Source organism: Fundulus heteroclitus, unplaced genomic scaffold, assembly GCF_011125445.2.
Source record: "Fundulus heteroclitus isolate FHET01 unplaced genomic scaffold, MU-UCD_Fhet_4.1 scaffold_86, whole genome shotgun sequence".
NCBI classification, from domain to species: Eukaryota; Metazoa; Chordata; class Actinopteri; order Cyprinodontiformes; family Fundulidae; genus Fundulus; species Fundulus heteroclitus.
In genome coordinates, this window is record NW_023397318.1 from 537,927 (window position 1) to 554,790 (window position 16,864).

At 46.8% G+C, this 16,864-nt stretch overlaps 1 protein-coding gene across 2 annotated transcripts in view; it reads right to left on the minus strand.

The window, feature by feature from the left end:
* Nucleotides 1-16,864, minus strand: part of LOC105920335 (golgi-associated PDZ and coiled-coil motif containing) — a 35,319-nt gene that overhangs the window by 13,371 nt on the left and 5,084 nt on the right. The window contains exons 2-6 of one of the 2 annotated variants that reach the window (XM_036134611.1): nucleotides 16,455-16,619; nucleotides 14,370-14,393; nucleotides 11,984-12,159; nucleotides 6,314-6,479; nucleotides 5,020-5,115 (exon numbers count right to left, since the gene is read on the minus strand). In XM_036134611.1, coding sequence (XP_035990504.1) covers nucleotides 5,020-5,115; nucleotides 6,314-6,479; nucleotides 11,984-12,159; nucleotides 14,370-14,393; nucleotides 16,455-16,619 — 627 coding nt within the window. The remainder of the gene's footprint in view (nucleotides 1-5,019; nucleotides 5,116-6,313; nucleotides 6,480-11,983; nucleotides 12,160-14,369; nucleotides 14,394-16,454; nucleotides 16,620-16,864) is intronic. The other variant, XM_012855907.3, reaches the window with a different exon arrangement.

Below are 16,864 nucleotides of genomic sequence, written 5' to 3' on the forward strand. Positions count from 1 at the left end.
CCGTGGTGGAGGGGTTTGAGTGTCCCAATGATCCTAGGAGCTATGCTGTCAGGGGCTTTAAGCCCCTGGTAGGGTCACCCAAGGCAGACAGGTCCTAGGTGAGGGACCAGACAAAGCGCAGCCCAAAATGCCCTAATGATGAGTAAGACTATTGGACCTCGTGTTCCCTCGCCCGGACGCGGGTCACCGGGGCCCCACTCTGGAGCCAGGCCTGGAGGTGGAGCACGTTGGCGAGCGTCTGGTGGCCGGGCTTTTGCCCATGGAGCCCGGCCGGGCTCAGCCCGAAGAGGTGACATGGGTCCCCCTTCCGACGGGCTCACCACCTGTCGGAGGGGCCAAAGGGGTAGGGTGCATTGTGTAACGGGTAGCAGTAGAGGGCGGGGACCTTGGCGTTCCGATCCTCGGCTGCAGAAGCTGGCTCTTGGGACGTGGAATGTCACCTCTCTGGTGGGGAAGGAGCCTGAGCTTGTGCGCGAGGTCGAGAGGTTCTGACTAGAGATAGTCGGACTCACCTCGACGCGCCGCTCTGGCTCCGGAACCAGTCTCCTTGAGAGGGGCTGGACATTCTTCCACTCTGGAGTTGCCCATGGTGAGAGGTGCCGAGCTGGGGTTGGCATACTTGTTGCCCCCCATCTCGGTGCCTGCACGTTGGGGTTTTCCCCGGTGAACGAGAGGGTGGCCTCCAGGGTCCGAAATTAACACTCGCCAGTCGCCAAATGCGAGTAAATTTCCCGTTTAGCGAGTGAATTTCAGAGGGCTAGCTGCCACATGGCGAGTAAATGTTTGTACCAAATAAAATAAAAGTAACATAAAAATAACAAAACCCATACGATCCGTTCACAGCTCTGTCCATCCAGAGCTCAGTCTAGACCCGCCTTCTGCGGTGCTGGTTCAGCTTCTTTCACATTCAGAACCAGTCATGGCTGAACGCTGGATCAGAAAACAGATCTGCTAACCAGATACAGTCCAAAACGCCAATTAGTCTGTTTATAAGTTTCGTTCTTATTTATTCAGATTTTTTTTTAACTACCTGCGCTGCGGCTCTGTGCTTCACCGCTGTTACTGCGTCTCCCCCGCCCCCTCTCGGAGCAAGGTGCTTTTATCAGCGGCCAGCCTTCAAAACATGAATCACTACGTTTAATGTCCTTCCACTCGTACCAAAATGTCCCAATTAAAGTCAGTAGGAGAGTCGGTAACTGTATTTCATGTTCTTTTGTTTTTAACGACACAGAACCAGCGGTGCTTCGGTGGGCGTGGTACGTTGCGCTTGAATTCAGGTGCGCAAAATTACGTTACATGTAACCTGTAACATCGGGGGCGCAGCGCACGAGGGTAAAATCCAGCAGCGAGATCAGCGTAAAGAACCCTGAGTGCTTTAAGTGTTGCAGCTGAGGGGGAAATTTTGAACCATACACAGGGGCGGTTCTGAACAGGGGCCAACAGGGGCCTATGCCCATGTAGAACTGTTCCTTGCCCCTGTTATGGCCCCTGTACTAAAAACATGATGTTACATTTCTTAGGATGATAAATGCTGACAAAGATAACGTGACTGACTGGTCATTTGGATCAGTTGCATTTTTTTCGTTTATGGTTTTACCCAATAATAAAATAACAAAATAATTAAAAAATAAATATAAAAAAAATAACAATAATTAAAATCGAGCTGTTTCACGTTAAGCTCCCGCTGTATTGAGAAAAGATCAGGGGTCTGCAACCTGCAGTTCCAGAGCCACAATTGGCTCTTTGGCTTACTTAATATTTTAAACGATGAAATGTTGACCTGTTAAGTTCCCCCCCCCCCCGAAATCTTTTGTTCTGTGCCCCTGTGAAAAAACACTGGCCCCACCCTGACCCCCCCTGCTACATTTGGTCTAGAACCCCCACTGACTGTACTGGCTTGATGAAACTCTGCCTCATTCACAAATAAGGCCAACATGGATAGAATAATGATAATCTGTAGTGTTTTTTATCGCCTGGATGTGAATCTGATAATTCATATTGTGTCTTTTATAATCAACTACAATATATATATTTTTTTTAATTCAGGAAACAAAGATTTCTCTTCCAGGTTCCAGTCAGCCACGCCCCCAACCACGCCCCCCATAATTAACATAATTTCAACTTTTTATAAAAGTTGAGGTCTGGTCAAAATTAATATTTTGGCCGGTAAAAAATATGCCTGGCCGGTTGATTTTTACATCTACCGGCCAACTTGGCCGGTGAATAAAGTTAATTTCGGACACTGGTGGCCTCCCTCCGCATTCGTGTGGGGGGACGGGTTCTGACTGTTGTTTGCGCTTATGCGCCAAACGGCAGTTCAGATTACCCACCCCTTTTTGGAGTCCTTGGAAGGGGTACTGGAGAGTGCCCCTCCTGGGGACTCCCTCGTTTTGCTAGGGGACTTCAACGCTCACGTGGGCAATGACAGTGGGACCTGGAGGGGCGTGGTTGGGAGGAATGGCCCACCTGATCTGAACTCGAGTGGTGTTTTGTTGTTGGACTTCTGTGCTCGTCATGGATTGTCCATCACAAACACCATGTTCAAGCATAAGGGTGTCCATATGTGCTCTTGGCACCAGGACACCCTAGGTCGCAGTTCAATGATCGACTTTGTTGTCGTTTCATCTGACCTGCGGCCGCATGTCTTGGACACTCGGGTGAAGAGAGGGGCGGAGCTCTCCACCGATCACTACCTGGTGGTGAGTTGGCTCCGATGGCGGGGGAGGAAGCCGGTCCGACCGGGCAGGCCCAAACGTACTGTGAGGGTTTGCTGGGAACGTCTGGCGGAGTCCCCTGTGAGGCGGAGCTTTAACTCCCACCTCCGGGAGAACTTCAAACACGTCCCGAGGGAGGCGGGGGACATTGAGTCTGAATGGACCATGTTCCACGCCTCTATTGCTGAGGCAGCTAGTCGGAGCTGTGGCCGCAAGGTTGTCGGTGCATGTCGCGGCGGCAACCCTCGAACCCGCTGGTGGACACCAGCGGTGAGGGAAGCCGTCAAGCTGAAGAAGGAGTCCTATCGGGCTTTTTTGGCCTGTGGGACTCCGGAAGCAGCTGATGTGTACCGGCAGTCGAAGCGGCAGGCGGCTCGGCTGGTCGCCGAGGCAAAAACTCGGGCGTGGGAAGAGTTCGGAGAGGCCATGGAGAAAGACTTCCGTACGGCTTCGAAGCGATTCTGGTCCACTATAAGGCGTCTCAGGAGGGGGAAGCAGTGCAGTACCAACACTGTTTACAGTGGGGGTGGTGTGCTGCTGACCTCGACTCGGGACGTTGTGTTTCGGTGGGCGGAATACTTCGAAGACCTCCTTAATCCCACCAACACGTCTTCCATTGCGGAAGCAGAGCCTGAGGACTCTGGGTCAGGTTCTCCCATCTCTGGTGCTGAGGTTGCCGAGGTTGTTAAAAAGCTCCTCGGTGGCAAGGCCCCGGGGGTGGATGAGATTCGCCCGGAGTACCTTAAGGCTCTGGATGTTGTGGGGCTGTGTTGGTTAACGCGGCTCTGCAACATTGCGTGGACATCGGGGGCAGTTCCCCTGGATTGGCAGACTGGGGTGGTGGTCCCCCTATTTAAAAAGGGGGACCGGAGGGTGTGTTCCAACTACAGAGGAATCACACTCTTAAGCCTCCCTGGTAAGGTCTATTCGGGGGTTCTGGAAAGGAGGGTCCGTCGGATAGTCGAATCTCGGATTCAGGAAGAGCAGTGTGGTTTTCGTCCTGGCCGTGGAACACTGGATCAGCTCTATACCCTCAGCAGGATTCTGGAGGGGGCATGGGAGTTTGCCCAACCAGTCTACATGTGCTTTGTGGATCTGGAGAAGGCATTCGACCGTGTCCCCCGAGGGATCCTGTGGGGGGTACTCCGGGAGTATGGAGTACCGGACCCTTTAATAAGGGCTGTCAGGTCTCTGTACGACCGGTGTCAGAGTCTGGTCCGCATTGCCGGCAGTAAGTCGGACTCGTTTCCGGTGAGAGTTGGACTCCGCCAAGGCTGCCCTTTGTCACCGATTCTGTTCATAACTTTTATGGACAGAATTTCTAGGCGCAGCCAAGGTGTTGAGGGGATCCGTTTTGGTGGCCTTAGGATTGCGTCTCTGCTATTCGCGGATGACGTGGTCCTATTGGCTTCATCAGGGCGTGATCTACAGCTCTCACTGGAGCGGTTCGCAGCCGAGTGCGAAGCGGCCGGGATGAAAATCAGTGCCTCCAAATCCGAGACCATGGTCTTGAACCGGAAAAGGGTAGAGTGCCTTCTCCGGGTTGGGGAGGATGTGCTGCCCCTAGTGGAGGAGTTCAAGTATCTTGGGGTCTTGTTCACGAATGAGGGGAGGATGGAGCGGGAGATCGACAGGCGGATTGGTGCAGCGTCTGCTGTGAAGCGGGCGCTGTACCGATCCGTTGTGGTGAAGAGAGAGCTGAGCCAAAAGGCGAAGCTCTCGATTTACCGGTTGATCTACGTTCCTACCCTCATCTATGGTCACGAGCTTTGGGTCGTGACCGAAAGAACGAGATCCCGGATACAAGCGGCTGAAATGAGTTTTCTCCGTAGTGTGTCTGGGCTCTCCCTTAGAGATAGGGTGAGGAGCTCAGTCATCCGGGGAGGACTCAGAGTAGAGCCGCTTCTCCTCCACGTCGAGAGGAGCCAGTTGAGGTGGCTCGGGCATCTGGTCAGGATGCCTCCTGGACGCCTCCCTGGTGAGGTGTTCCGGGCACGTCCCACCGGGAGGAGGCCCAGGGGAAGACCCAGGACACGCTGGAGGGACTATGTCTCCCGGCTGGCCTGGGAACGCCTTGGGATTCCTCCTGAGAAGCTGGCCCAAGTGGCCGGGGAGAGGGACGTCTGGGCCTCCCTACTGAAGCTGCTACCCCCGCGACCCGACCCCGGATAAGCGGAAGAAGATGGACGGATGGACGGACGGTTTTTAATAAAATATTAATACCTTGCAATGGTTAAGTCAATACAAAATACATATAGGTAGAAATAGAAACGTGTGTGTTCCTAGTTAGAAAAAGTTATTTTACTGTAATGGAGATTCCCAGGCCTTCGTGATCCTCTTTCAGGAGCGCCACCTTTCTGATGGGGCCCACTCCTTGGGTTTTCTTCAAAGAGTCAGGATCCTGTGATAAAAAAGATAACAATAATAGTAATAATAGAACTTCCCTTTAAAGCCCCAAACATTTGTGCCAACCTTTAACCTATCCCTTAGGGAGCAGTGTGCTGCCACCCCGAATGGCCCACAGAGAGAAACTTGTGGTCAAGGGTCTTGCTCAGGGACCCCAGTGACAGAGTTTTCTCTCCAAGATACTAACGCCTGGCTCCCTGACCCCCACTCCCACTCTAAATATGTTGTAATTTTCCAATTAACTTAAAATTTGCCGTTTGTGATGCGTAAAAACTCAATTACTTAAAAAATTGTATATTCTTTGTTATATTTGTCATCCATGGAGGTCGCCATCTTTTCACCTGCACAATGCATACTGGGTTGATGACGCAGTTAGGTTCTACTGGACTGGAACCTACAAAGATAACACAGGAAGGTTAACATTACCCAAGTTGTTTTTTATCATATTGCGTTTGACTGGTGTAAACTTATAGAAAAAAAGTGAGGTGAGTCTTAATGCCTTCTCACATAAAAAAAAAAAAAAGAAGAGCGCCATTGGAAGAACACAACTTACAAAAAGGACCCACATTCAACAATTCTCTCCAGAAGACTTTGACTCATTTTACCAACAAATTGATGAATGAGCTAACAGGTGGACGTAACCCTCACAACCTAAAACCAACTGCCATGCAGATTATTTTTTCCTTAAAGCGCCTACACCTAACACCTTGTGAGCAAGATGCTGGGAGAAACATCAGAGACAGGCAACACCAGAAGCTTTTTAAATAATGATGGTACTGCCACTGCCGCCGGGTCCGTGAAATCACGGACCCGACACCGGACCGAAGACCAGACCAAAAACAGTTGACGAACTGAAGACCAGACCGATCAAAACCTAAGCAAGTGTTATGGGACCTGACACCAGACACAGAGCACTACTTGCCAGATCACCGTTCTATGAGCGGTACGTGCCATTCACTGTTTTATAATTATTATTACATTGTCATCAATTTCAACGCGCTCCGGTTCAAACTGAAAATGTCTGACGTTACTCATTGCCGTTAAGGCATGATGAAGCTAGCGCTAGGACCTAGTATATGTCATTTACCTAGAATGCATTGCAGTGTAAACAACATGGCGACATCTGTGAAACAATATTTTATTCACATTTTATGAAAACTAAGCCTTTAGCTTCTGCGTATTTTTAAACTTACATGTCCCACAGGAGAGGGAAGAGCCTTTTTTGGGTCACTGCGACCTCGGCATGCACGGATGACTGTTTTATGCCGGTGGAGGTGAATCTCTGCCTCCAACTGATTCCACAGCTTGTCGTGGGCTGGTCCTTTCATATCACGACCAAGTAACTGGATCTGTTGCACCCTAAATGGGAGATCACATGGTTATCTATAATTCTAATAAAATGTTATTTACACAGCTATAATTCTGAATTGTGGATGCCCAATGCTTCAGATTAAGTTGAGGTCATTTTCAAGAGACAAGAACAGCTGCACACCTGTGACATATTGGACTATTGGCTGGAATTGCAGTGTATCACCCTCTGGGGCTCTTTCGCTCCCTTTCCCAGTTTTAGCCAACCTTGTGGTCAGAGTCTGGATTAGGCCAACATAAAAATTTGGTCAAGTCGCTTTTCTGTCTCCCAGCGCCACCTTACAGCGGACACCCTTCCACCATTTGTGACACATTCAGTTGTAATCAAAAATCACGCGAAGCAAATTTAGACAAACAGACCCCTATTGAAGCGAATCCAAGGGGCACTGTAGAAAAGGGGCAATAGTTGGTATTAGTCAGTCAGTACTTTGAGCACCACCCTCTGGTGGTCAGGAGGGATGAAATAAGAAGGAAAGTTACATATGTAACTATGGTTCTATGAGTCCGGGATGAATGCCACAGATTCTATGTCAATCCTTAATTCTGTAAGAACAGAGCCTCGGATGACCTCAGAATGTGTAGGTTCTGAGTGGTCATCTGGTCAAAAAAAAAAAAAAAAAAAAAACCTGTCCCGCGGCGCCTCCGGGGCAGCGGCTAGGAGTACAGCTCCGACCGACTCTCAGACATTTTTCATAAAGAAAATGCCGCCAAACTCGCTAGAAACCTCTCATCTACCCAGCCAATCAGTACTTGACTGCCAGCGCCTGCTGGAGTTACGGTCATGCAGTGTTTTTGGACTTGTAACCACTACTATGTTCGATTGTTTACACGGCTTCGGAGAACTACGGGTACCAGTCCTGGGGGCCTGTGAGGCGGCGGACTCGACGAGCTGCTCATGCCGGTGGAGAACGAAGCGGAAGTGGTGCAGCCGGCTGAAGAAACGTGGCTGCCGCTGAGGTTTAGCAGCTAAGCTAAAGGCTAACCCTCATAGATCACCGCTACCATCCATCTTGCTCTCCAACGTCCGCTCACTGGACAACAAAACAGACCATTTACAACTTGAGGTCTCTGCAACGAGGGAGTTCAGGGACTGCTGCGCTCTGATCCTGACGGAGACATGGGCTACATCATCAATCCCGGACAACGCCGTTAGCCTGGAGGGGCTAGCTACTTTCCGCGCCGACAGGAACAAAGAACTCAGCGGTAAGACCCGAGGAGGCGGACTCTGCATTTACATCAATAACACCTGGTGTAAAAATGTTAGATTAGTCACAAACTCTTGCTCTCCGGACATTGAGCTCATGATTATTAGTTGCAGACCGTTTTATCGGCCTAGAGAGTTTACTGTTGTTATCATCACAGCGGTGTACGTCCCTCCGAGCGCTAATACAAAAGAGGCCATGAGTGTTCTCAATCGGACTATCTCTGAGCTGCAATCTGCACACACAGAGGGGGTTTTCATCATTGCTGGGGATTTTAACCAGGCAAATATGAAAACTGTTCTCCCTTATTTCTACCAACACGTGGATTTTGCAACTTGGGGAGAGAACACTCTAGACTTAGTTTACACAAACCTAAAAGGCGCATTCAGAGCAGCCCACCGCCCCCACCTGGGCTCTTCAGAACACCTTTCTGTGATGCTAATTCCTGCATACAGGCCCCTGCTGATCAGAGCTAAACCTACAGTGAGGCAGGTGAGGGTGTGGACTGAGGGAGCAATGGAGGCGCTCCAGGACTGTTTTGAGTGCTCTGACTGGGACATGTTCAAAGCTGCAGCAACATATGAGGACAAGATCGACATTGAGGAGTACGCCATGACTGTGTCAGCCTACATCAACAAGTGCATTAAGGAAGTCAGCACCACCAAGACCATCATCACCCGAGCCAACCAACGACCCTGGATTACTGAGGAGGTCCGTCAAGCGCTAAAAGCAAGGAACTCAGCCTTCAAGTCTGGTGACAAGGAGGCACTGAGGACAGTGAGAGCCAACCTGAACCGTGCCATCAGGCTAGCGAAGCGGAACCACAGTCAGAAAATCCAGGAGCTTTTCCATGACGCCAGCAACACCAGGAGCATGTGGAAAGGGATACGGGCGATCACTGAACACAACACGCCCTCCCCCCCGGTGGGTGAAGTTGATGCTGACTTCCTTAATGGACTAAATAACTTCTTTGGGAGGTTTGAGGCACTAAACAGCACTCCAGCAGTGAAAGCTGATCCCATCAGGAAGAGGAGGTCCTCTGCCTTGACACAGCCGACGTGTGGAAGACACTCAGGAGAGTCGACCAGCGGAAGGCCCCAGGTCCTGACAACATACCTGTGCGGGTTCTCAAGGAGTGTGCAGGTCAGCTGGCTGGTGTCCTCACAGACATTTTAACACCTCGCTGGACCAAGCCACAGTGCCAGCATGCTTCAAGTCTGCCTCCATCATCCCGGTGCCGAAGAAACCTCAAGTCACCTGTTTTAATGACTACCGGCCTGTTGCACTGACACCCATCATGATGAAGTGCTTTGAAAGACTGGTGAAAGAGCACATCATCTCCAGTCTCCCCCCAACATTCGACCCGTTTCAGTTTGTCTACCGGCGGAACCGCTCCTCTGAGGACGCCATCTCCTCCGCTCTTCACCTGAGCCTGACACACCTGGAGGAGAATAACACGAACGCGCTGTTCCTGGACTTCAGCTCAGCGTTCAACACCATCATCCCACAGCATCTGGTGGAAAAACTGGAACATCTGGGCTTCAGCACACCCCTTCACAACTGGCTGCTAGACTTTCTCACCAACAGACCTCAGTCAGTCCGGGTCGGACAGAACACCTCTGATGTCATCACCCTCAGCACGGGCTTCCCTCAGGGCTGCGTCCTGAGCCCCATGCGGTTCACCGTGATGACTCATAACTGCGTCCCCAGGTTCAACACCAATCACATCCTAAAGTTTGCAGATGACACAACGGTGGTGGGCCTGATCAGAAAAGACAACGATCAGGACTACAGAGAGGAGGTTGAGCAGCTGGTGGGCTGGTGCAAAGACAACAGCCTGATCCTGAACGTGGAGAAGACGAAGGAGATCATCGTCGACTTCAGGAAGAACCTGCCATACAACGCTCCACTGCTCATCAACAGCTCAGCTGTGGAGGTGGTCAGCAGCACCAAATTCCTGGGGTTGCACATCACAGACAACCTCACCTGGTCTGTGAACTACATGTCACTGGTGAAGAGGGCACAGAAGTGCTTGTACTTCCAGCGGAGGATGAGGAGAGCCCACCTGCCCCCGCCCATCCTCACGACTTTCTACAGAAGCACCATAGAGAGCATTCTGACCAGCTGTCTCTCTGTGTAGTGTGGAGGCTGCAGTGCTTCCGACTGGAAGAACGTGAGGAGAGTGGTGAGGACAGCAGAAGGGATCATCGGGGCTCCTCTTCCCTCCATAAGACATTTCATCTCAGCGCTGCGTGTCCCGAGCCCGTAACATCATCAGGGACCCCTCACACCCCCACAATAGACTGTTCTCCCTGCTTTTCGCAGCATCCGCTGCAGTCCACCAGGTTCTGCAAAAGCTTTTTCCCTGTTGCCATCACACTGTTGAACTATAAACTTTAAACTCTGCACAACATTCGCATATTTGCACATTTGAATCACTGCATCTCTATCTAGCATTACAAATGCTGCCGAACTCTTAGTTTATAAGTGCATTCTTGCACAAATGCCCTTTGCACAATCAATTCTGCACATACAAATGGTTTACATTTCAAATGTTTACTTTTAACACTGCTGCACCTTATACTGTAATTAAATTTACTGTAATTTACGAGCTGTATGCAACAAAATTTCGTTCTGTACGCACTCTGTGCATAAAAAATGACAAAGAAAAGTTGTCTAAGTCTAAGTTTAAGTCACTATTACCATCTAATGTAGAACAGATTACTGGATCAATGTGTGCTTCTGTGCTATTTTGTCTGTCTTGTTGTGTCTCTGCTCTGTCTTCTGTAAACCCCAGTCGGTCGAGGCAGATGACGTTTATACTGAGCCCGGTTCTGCTGGAGGTTTTTCCTTTCCATTAATGGGGAGTTTTTCTTTCCGCTGTCGCTTCATGCTTGCTCAGTATGAGGGATTGCTACAAAGCCATGGACAATGCAGACAACTCTCCCTGTAGCTCTACGCTTCTCCAGGAGTGAATGCTGCTTGTCGGGACTTTGATGCAATCAACTGGTTCCCTTATATAGGACATTTTTGACCAATCTGTATAATCTGACCTAATCTGTATAATACGATTGAATTTGACTTTGTAAATGCCGTGAGATGACATGTTTCATGAATTGGCGCTATATAAATAAAATTTAATTGAATTGAACTTGAATGGCAACTGCACAAAGGAAACATGAACTGCTTTCAGCACCACCCTCTGGTGGTCATCTGGGATTAATAAAACGGCAGTTACATACATAACCTTCATCTTAAGGAGTAAAGTTTTTACAGAGCTGAAGTGCACATCACTGAATGGTAGTGTTCTAACCTGGCCAGCCAGATTGGTAATGTGTAGCACTCTATGTTCTGCACATTATCAATTGGGGACTGCTCCCATGGAATCAGTTTGAGGAAAGGAGCAGAACTCTCCAAGCTGATTAGATGGAGCGACACCTAGTGCCCACCTTCCAAAGGTTGGTTTTAGCCATTCACGGTATCAAATAAACCAGAAGCTGCACCACCATGTGAAACCACAACAGGGTAAGTTCTTTACAGCACTTCGTGCTTTTCTTCTTTCAAAAAAGAAATTGTGGATTCTGACTAAACAGATGAGAGAGCAGCAGCTACGCGTGTGTCCTTGTGCATGTCTATGTTGCTTTGGCTGTGGGCTCAACTCCTTGTGCTTTTGTCTCACCAGTATGTCCCGCCTTAAACCTCAATACTGCAATGTGATTGGACCAGACTGTTTTTTGGTCCAGACACAAATGGTGGAAGCTGGAGGGTTAAAGATGGATTCTTGTGTGTTTGTGAAGGCACAAATACTGCAAGGTTTGTAGTCCCCCAACCCCGCCTACCTCTAGCAAAATCTGATCTCCTTTATTGTGCAACATGAATCTTTTTTAAAAAGCCTTCTGAAGGTTGACCCAACAAATAGGGTAAAAGAAAACGAGCCCCTTATATATCTAGTAAATACACCAGTGGACCAGAGTGACCCAGGGTGCATTGGGTGCGAAGAAATGTATTAGTAGACACCATTACTGTTTGGTACTGAGAACTGACATGTTTTGACCATGTCGACATTCAAGTAAAGGGTTAGGGACACCATGTTTTGCTGGCAAAACATTCATAAAAAAAGCTACCAGGCTTAAACTTTGTAAGTAAATAGCAATAACAAATACTGATGTCAAATTCTAGCCATCAGTCAGGGAACTATGTGTCTGTCCAACCAACATTACCTCTTCATAGATACCAGTTATTACCTGGTACTGGTCTTAATTTAGTTCAAGAATGTGAGCAGAATTTTCTTACCTGCCAGCCAGTTCCTTGTCCAAATATTTAGCAGCTAGCCTGGCTCCATACACCTCAGCCTGCAGAACGGCAATGTGTCTACGAAGGGCCTCATTTTCTTTCTTAAAAAGTCGGACTTCTGCTTCCAGTCTTGCCTCACTTAATTTCTCTTTCTTACCAGCCTGGAGTTCCTGTTCCTAGAAAGGACACAAACTATTTAAGTGGCATAAAGACAACAGGAACTGTAAAAAAGTTTCTTATTTTTAATACTAGTTTTAGTTTCATGGCAAGAAACAGAATATTAACCAAAATACAGAGAAGAAAAAGACAATAATGACATCATTATTGCAGTAATTATGTATATATATATATATATATATATATATATATATATATATATATATATATATATATATATATATATATATATATAGAGAGAGAGAGAGAGAGAGAGAGAGAGAGAGAGAGAGAGAGAGAGAGAGAGAGAGAGAGAGAGAGAGAGATAGAAATAAAACAAGTAAACATATTGCTTGATAAAAGCTGATCCATAAAAGAGCCCTGAGACATTCACATATGCAATCCAGCAAATGAACCAGAAAATCAGACCAGCAGATAAGACCAGAGCATCAGAAGCATGACAAAATACTATATGCCTGCTTTATTTAACAATCTGATTGATGAAGGGACAAATGAGTTTTTAAATCTGTTAAGTCTGCAAGCAGGGATTCTAAACCGTTTGTCAGACAGTAACAGCTTGTATTTGGAGTTGAGGATGAGTTGAGGTATATAGTGTTTCGGAAACTCTGTGTTGGGACAAAAAAATAGTTTTTATCTTCTAAATGGTTATTGCCTTTTTAAAGATGGAATTAAAGAAATCGTTATAAAATCTGTGTTTGGAAGACGGTGGTAGTAGCCAAGAGCCCTCTTCCTTGTATTCATAAAACAATAACTGATAACACATTGATAACTTTTGGCTATGATATACCAAATAATTATTTTTGCTTTTTGACAATATATTATGGGAAAACCTGCTCAGTTATATAACTTGTTTCACTTATATTACTTGTTTTTGAGTTCACATAAACTAAGAGCAACGTATATGCTCGTTCTCTGAGTTTGGCCTGTAATTATGTTTCTCACATAAAACTGAGAACCACATGTGTTATTGTGTTAACTTGTGGTGGGAACTTATGACAATGTGTTGTGGGAAAGACTGATTCAATCTCTGTATTCCTTATTTTGCTCATATTTGTATTCTGAGTTTGCAATGTTATTTTGCTTCCCACACTGCTGAGATGCTGGGAACGGTTTTTGTTTTGGAAACGGGACGAAAAGATCAGCTGGGAGAGAGAACTGGCCACTCTAGCTTCCATCTGGCACTTTGTTTATTAGTATAAAAATTAGGGAACCGCCCTCAGACGATGAAGTCTGCCGTGGGTTTGTGGACGCCCGGCCGCTTTGATGTCGCTCTAATCCGGACTGACCCAGCTTCCCAGTCCTATGCCAAGGGTAAGAGCTGATTCTGAGAATCTGTTGAACATCACGCCTGTTTGAAAGCTTGTCGGCTTTAATGCTTGCTACTTTGCTATATTCTGTGGTGAATAATGAAGGACATAGTTATTCTAGCAAAAATAGTGTTTGAGAAGTGCTTGCTGTTTGTTTGCTATATTCTGTGGGGAATAATGAAGGACATAGTTATTCTAGCAAAAATAGTGTTTGAGAAGTGCTTGCTGTTTGTTTGCTATATTCTGTGGGGAATAATGAAGGACATAGTTATTCTAGCAGAAATAGTGTTTGAGAAGTACTTGCTGTTTGTTTGCTGTATCCTGTGAGGAATAATAAAGGGCATAATTATTCTAGCAGAAACAGTGTTTGTGTTTTTATCTGTGTGTTGCCGATCTCTCCCGATACCTTACTTTTTCATAAAACAGGCTATTTCCTGATAATCAAATGGTGCCCCAGCTTGGTAGCCTGGCCAGCCAGACTCAGGTTCGCTTTTGCTTTGCTATGCAGCAAACTGCTTCCATAGAGCCCTCTCTCCTGATACTGACCAATCACATGCGTGGGCAGGCTTTATATGTTGGAGTGACGTGCAGCGCCAGAGAATCCCTCAGCCAAGACAAACAAGATGGCCACCATAGTCTCCGCTTGACCGCGACTCGCCATGTTGAATCATATTGACAAATGTTGACAGCGGAAGTCTGATTGTTCCTTTTTTACGTTATGTCAGTAGTTTCTTTGATCGGTTTACTTTGCGCAACAAGACCAGAACACCAAACATCACTGCAGAGCTTTCTGCCCCTTGCAGCAAGGAACCTATCAAAGGCCACCTGAAACTGACCTAGAAAAAATTTATTCCTAACAAAAGAGCTGATCTTTGACAAAGCATGCGCCAAAAAAAACTTACCATCCCTTCCAAGGTTGTTGCAAGCTTTAAGGCAAATGAAGGAGAAAAAGAAAAGAAGAAGGTTGAGGTTAGAGAACAGTCGGCAATGGAAGAGATAGCACACACAACGGTGGTAGCAGTGGTAGTAACGCTGGTGGAGGTGGAGATATAGTAGCATAGACAGAGAAGGGGAAACACTGTCAGCAGGTACACCATGCCAGGAGCAGAAAGCTTGCCTTATAAACTAGTCTGCATACAAACTTTGGATTCAAAATAAAATGAGCAAAAAGGCTCAAATTCAACTAGTAATGCAAATCATTTTGGATTTGCAATAATGTATGTACTACTACTATGTAGTCCATGTCATAGATATCAAGTTAACCAAAATCTGTAATAACTGCAATTAGAAATCAGTTTCCAAACACAATGTACTTAAACTTACACTTTACCAAACTATTTAATAGAAGGTTTAAAAGCACCAGTCTTAAATAAATACAACGTGATACAGAAATTTGTATTAGTTTGCCCCTTCAGAAATATAAAAGTTATTTATACTTATATAAGAAAATTATTGAGAGATTAAAAAGTTTCATGTCGAATTTCTTTGTAAAGACTAGGTTAGCAGCTGTTAATCCCCGTCCTCATATTGTCCACCCCTTCATTTTATATATATATATATATATATATATATATATATATATATATATATATATATATATATATATATATACATACACACACTCACCGGCCACTTTATTAGGTACACCTGTCCAACTGCTTGTTAACACTTAATTTCAAAGCAGCCAATCACATGGCGGCAACTCAGTGCATTTAGGCATGTAGACATGGTCAAGAGAATCTCCTGCAGTTCAAACCGAGCATCAGTATGGGGAAGAAAGGTGATTTGAGTGACTTTGAACGTGGCATGATTGTTGGTGCCAGAAGGGCTGGTCTGAGTATTTCAGAAACTGCTAATCTACTGGGATTTTCACGCACAACCATCTCTAGGGTTTACAGAGAATGGTCCGAAAAAGAAAAAACATCCAGTGAGCGGCAGTTCTGTGGGCGGAAATGCCTTGTTGATGCCAGAGGTCAGAGGAGAATGGCCAGACTGGTTCGAGCTGATAGAAGGGCAACAGTGACTCAAATAACCACCCGTTACAACCAAGATGGGCAGAAGAGCATCTCTGAACGCACAGTACGTCGAACTTTGAGGCAGATGGGCTACAGCAGCAGAAGACCACATCGGGTGCCACTCCTTTCAGCTAAGAACAGGAAACTGAGGCTACAATTTGCACAAGCTCATCGAAATTGGACAATAGAAGATTGGAAAAACGTTGCCTGGTCTGATGAGTCTCAATTTCTGCTGCGACAGTCGGATGGTAGGGTCAGAATTTGGCGTCTACAACATGAAAGCATGGATCCATCCTGCCTTGTATCAACGGTTCAGGCTGGTGGTGGTGGTGTCATGGTGTGGGGAATATTTTCTTGGCACTCTTTGGGCCCCTTGGTACCAATTGAGCATCGTTGCAACGCCACAGCCTACCTGAGTATTGTTGCTGACCATGTCCATCCCTTTATGACCACAATGTACCCAACTTCTGATGGCTACTTTCAGCAGGATAATGCGCCATGTCATAAAGCTGGAATCATCTCAGACTGGTTTCTTGAACATGACGATGAGTTCGCTGTACTCAAATGGCCTCCACAGTCACCAGATCTCAATCCAATAGAGCATCTTTGGGATGTGGGGGAACGGGAGATTCGCATCATGGATGTGCAGCCGACAAATCTGCGGCAACTGTGTGATGCCATCATGTCAATATGGACCAAACTCCCTGAGGAATGCTTCCAGCACCTTGTTGAATCTATGCCACGAAGAATTGAGGCAGTTCTGAAGGCAAAAGGGGGTCCAACCCGTTACTAGCATGGGGTACCTAATAAAGTGGCCGGTGAGTATATATATATATATATATATATATATATATATATATATATATATATATATATATATATATATATATATATAAATAAACACATGATCCTGGGCTAAGGCTTCTTTAGTGTTTAGTGATAGTCGCCCCGATGCTGGCCAGTCCCACCTACCAGCCTGTCTTTGATGCTGTCAGAGTCTTCTGCCTGACCCTGCTTGGCGCTAAGCTGCAACTGCAGAGCATGAAGCTGCAGCAGCAGGTCATGGACCTCCTTTTCCACCACCGTCCGCTCAGATTTAGCTTCAGTCAACTCAGAGCGCAGGTCAACGAGCTGGGCCTGGATCAGACAAAAGTAGACGTGTAAAGAGAGGAAGGGTGGAGCAAAGGCACAAAAGGAACATCAGTCAGATTAAAACAACCGTGGTGGCCTTGGGGAAAGATGGAGAACCCACTAAAACATCACCCAGGTGATACAAGACCAGCTGGGAGCTAAAAGGCACTGAACTAGTTATCGTCGCTGGGGCGGTGGCCTGCAGCTCTGAGGAAACATCAAATGATTTTTATGCAGAGAATCTTTTTTCT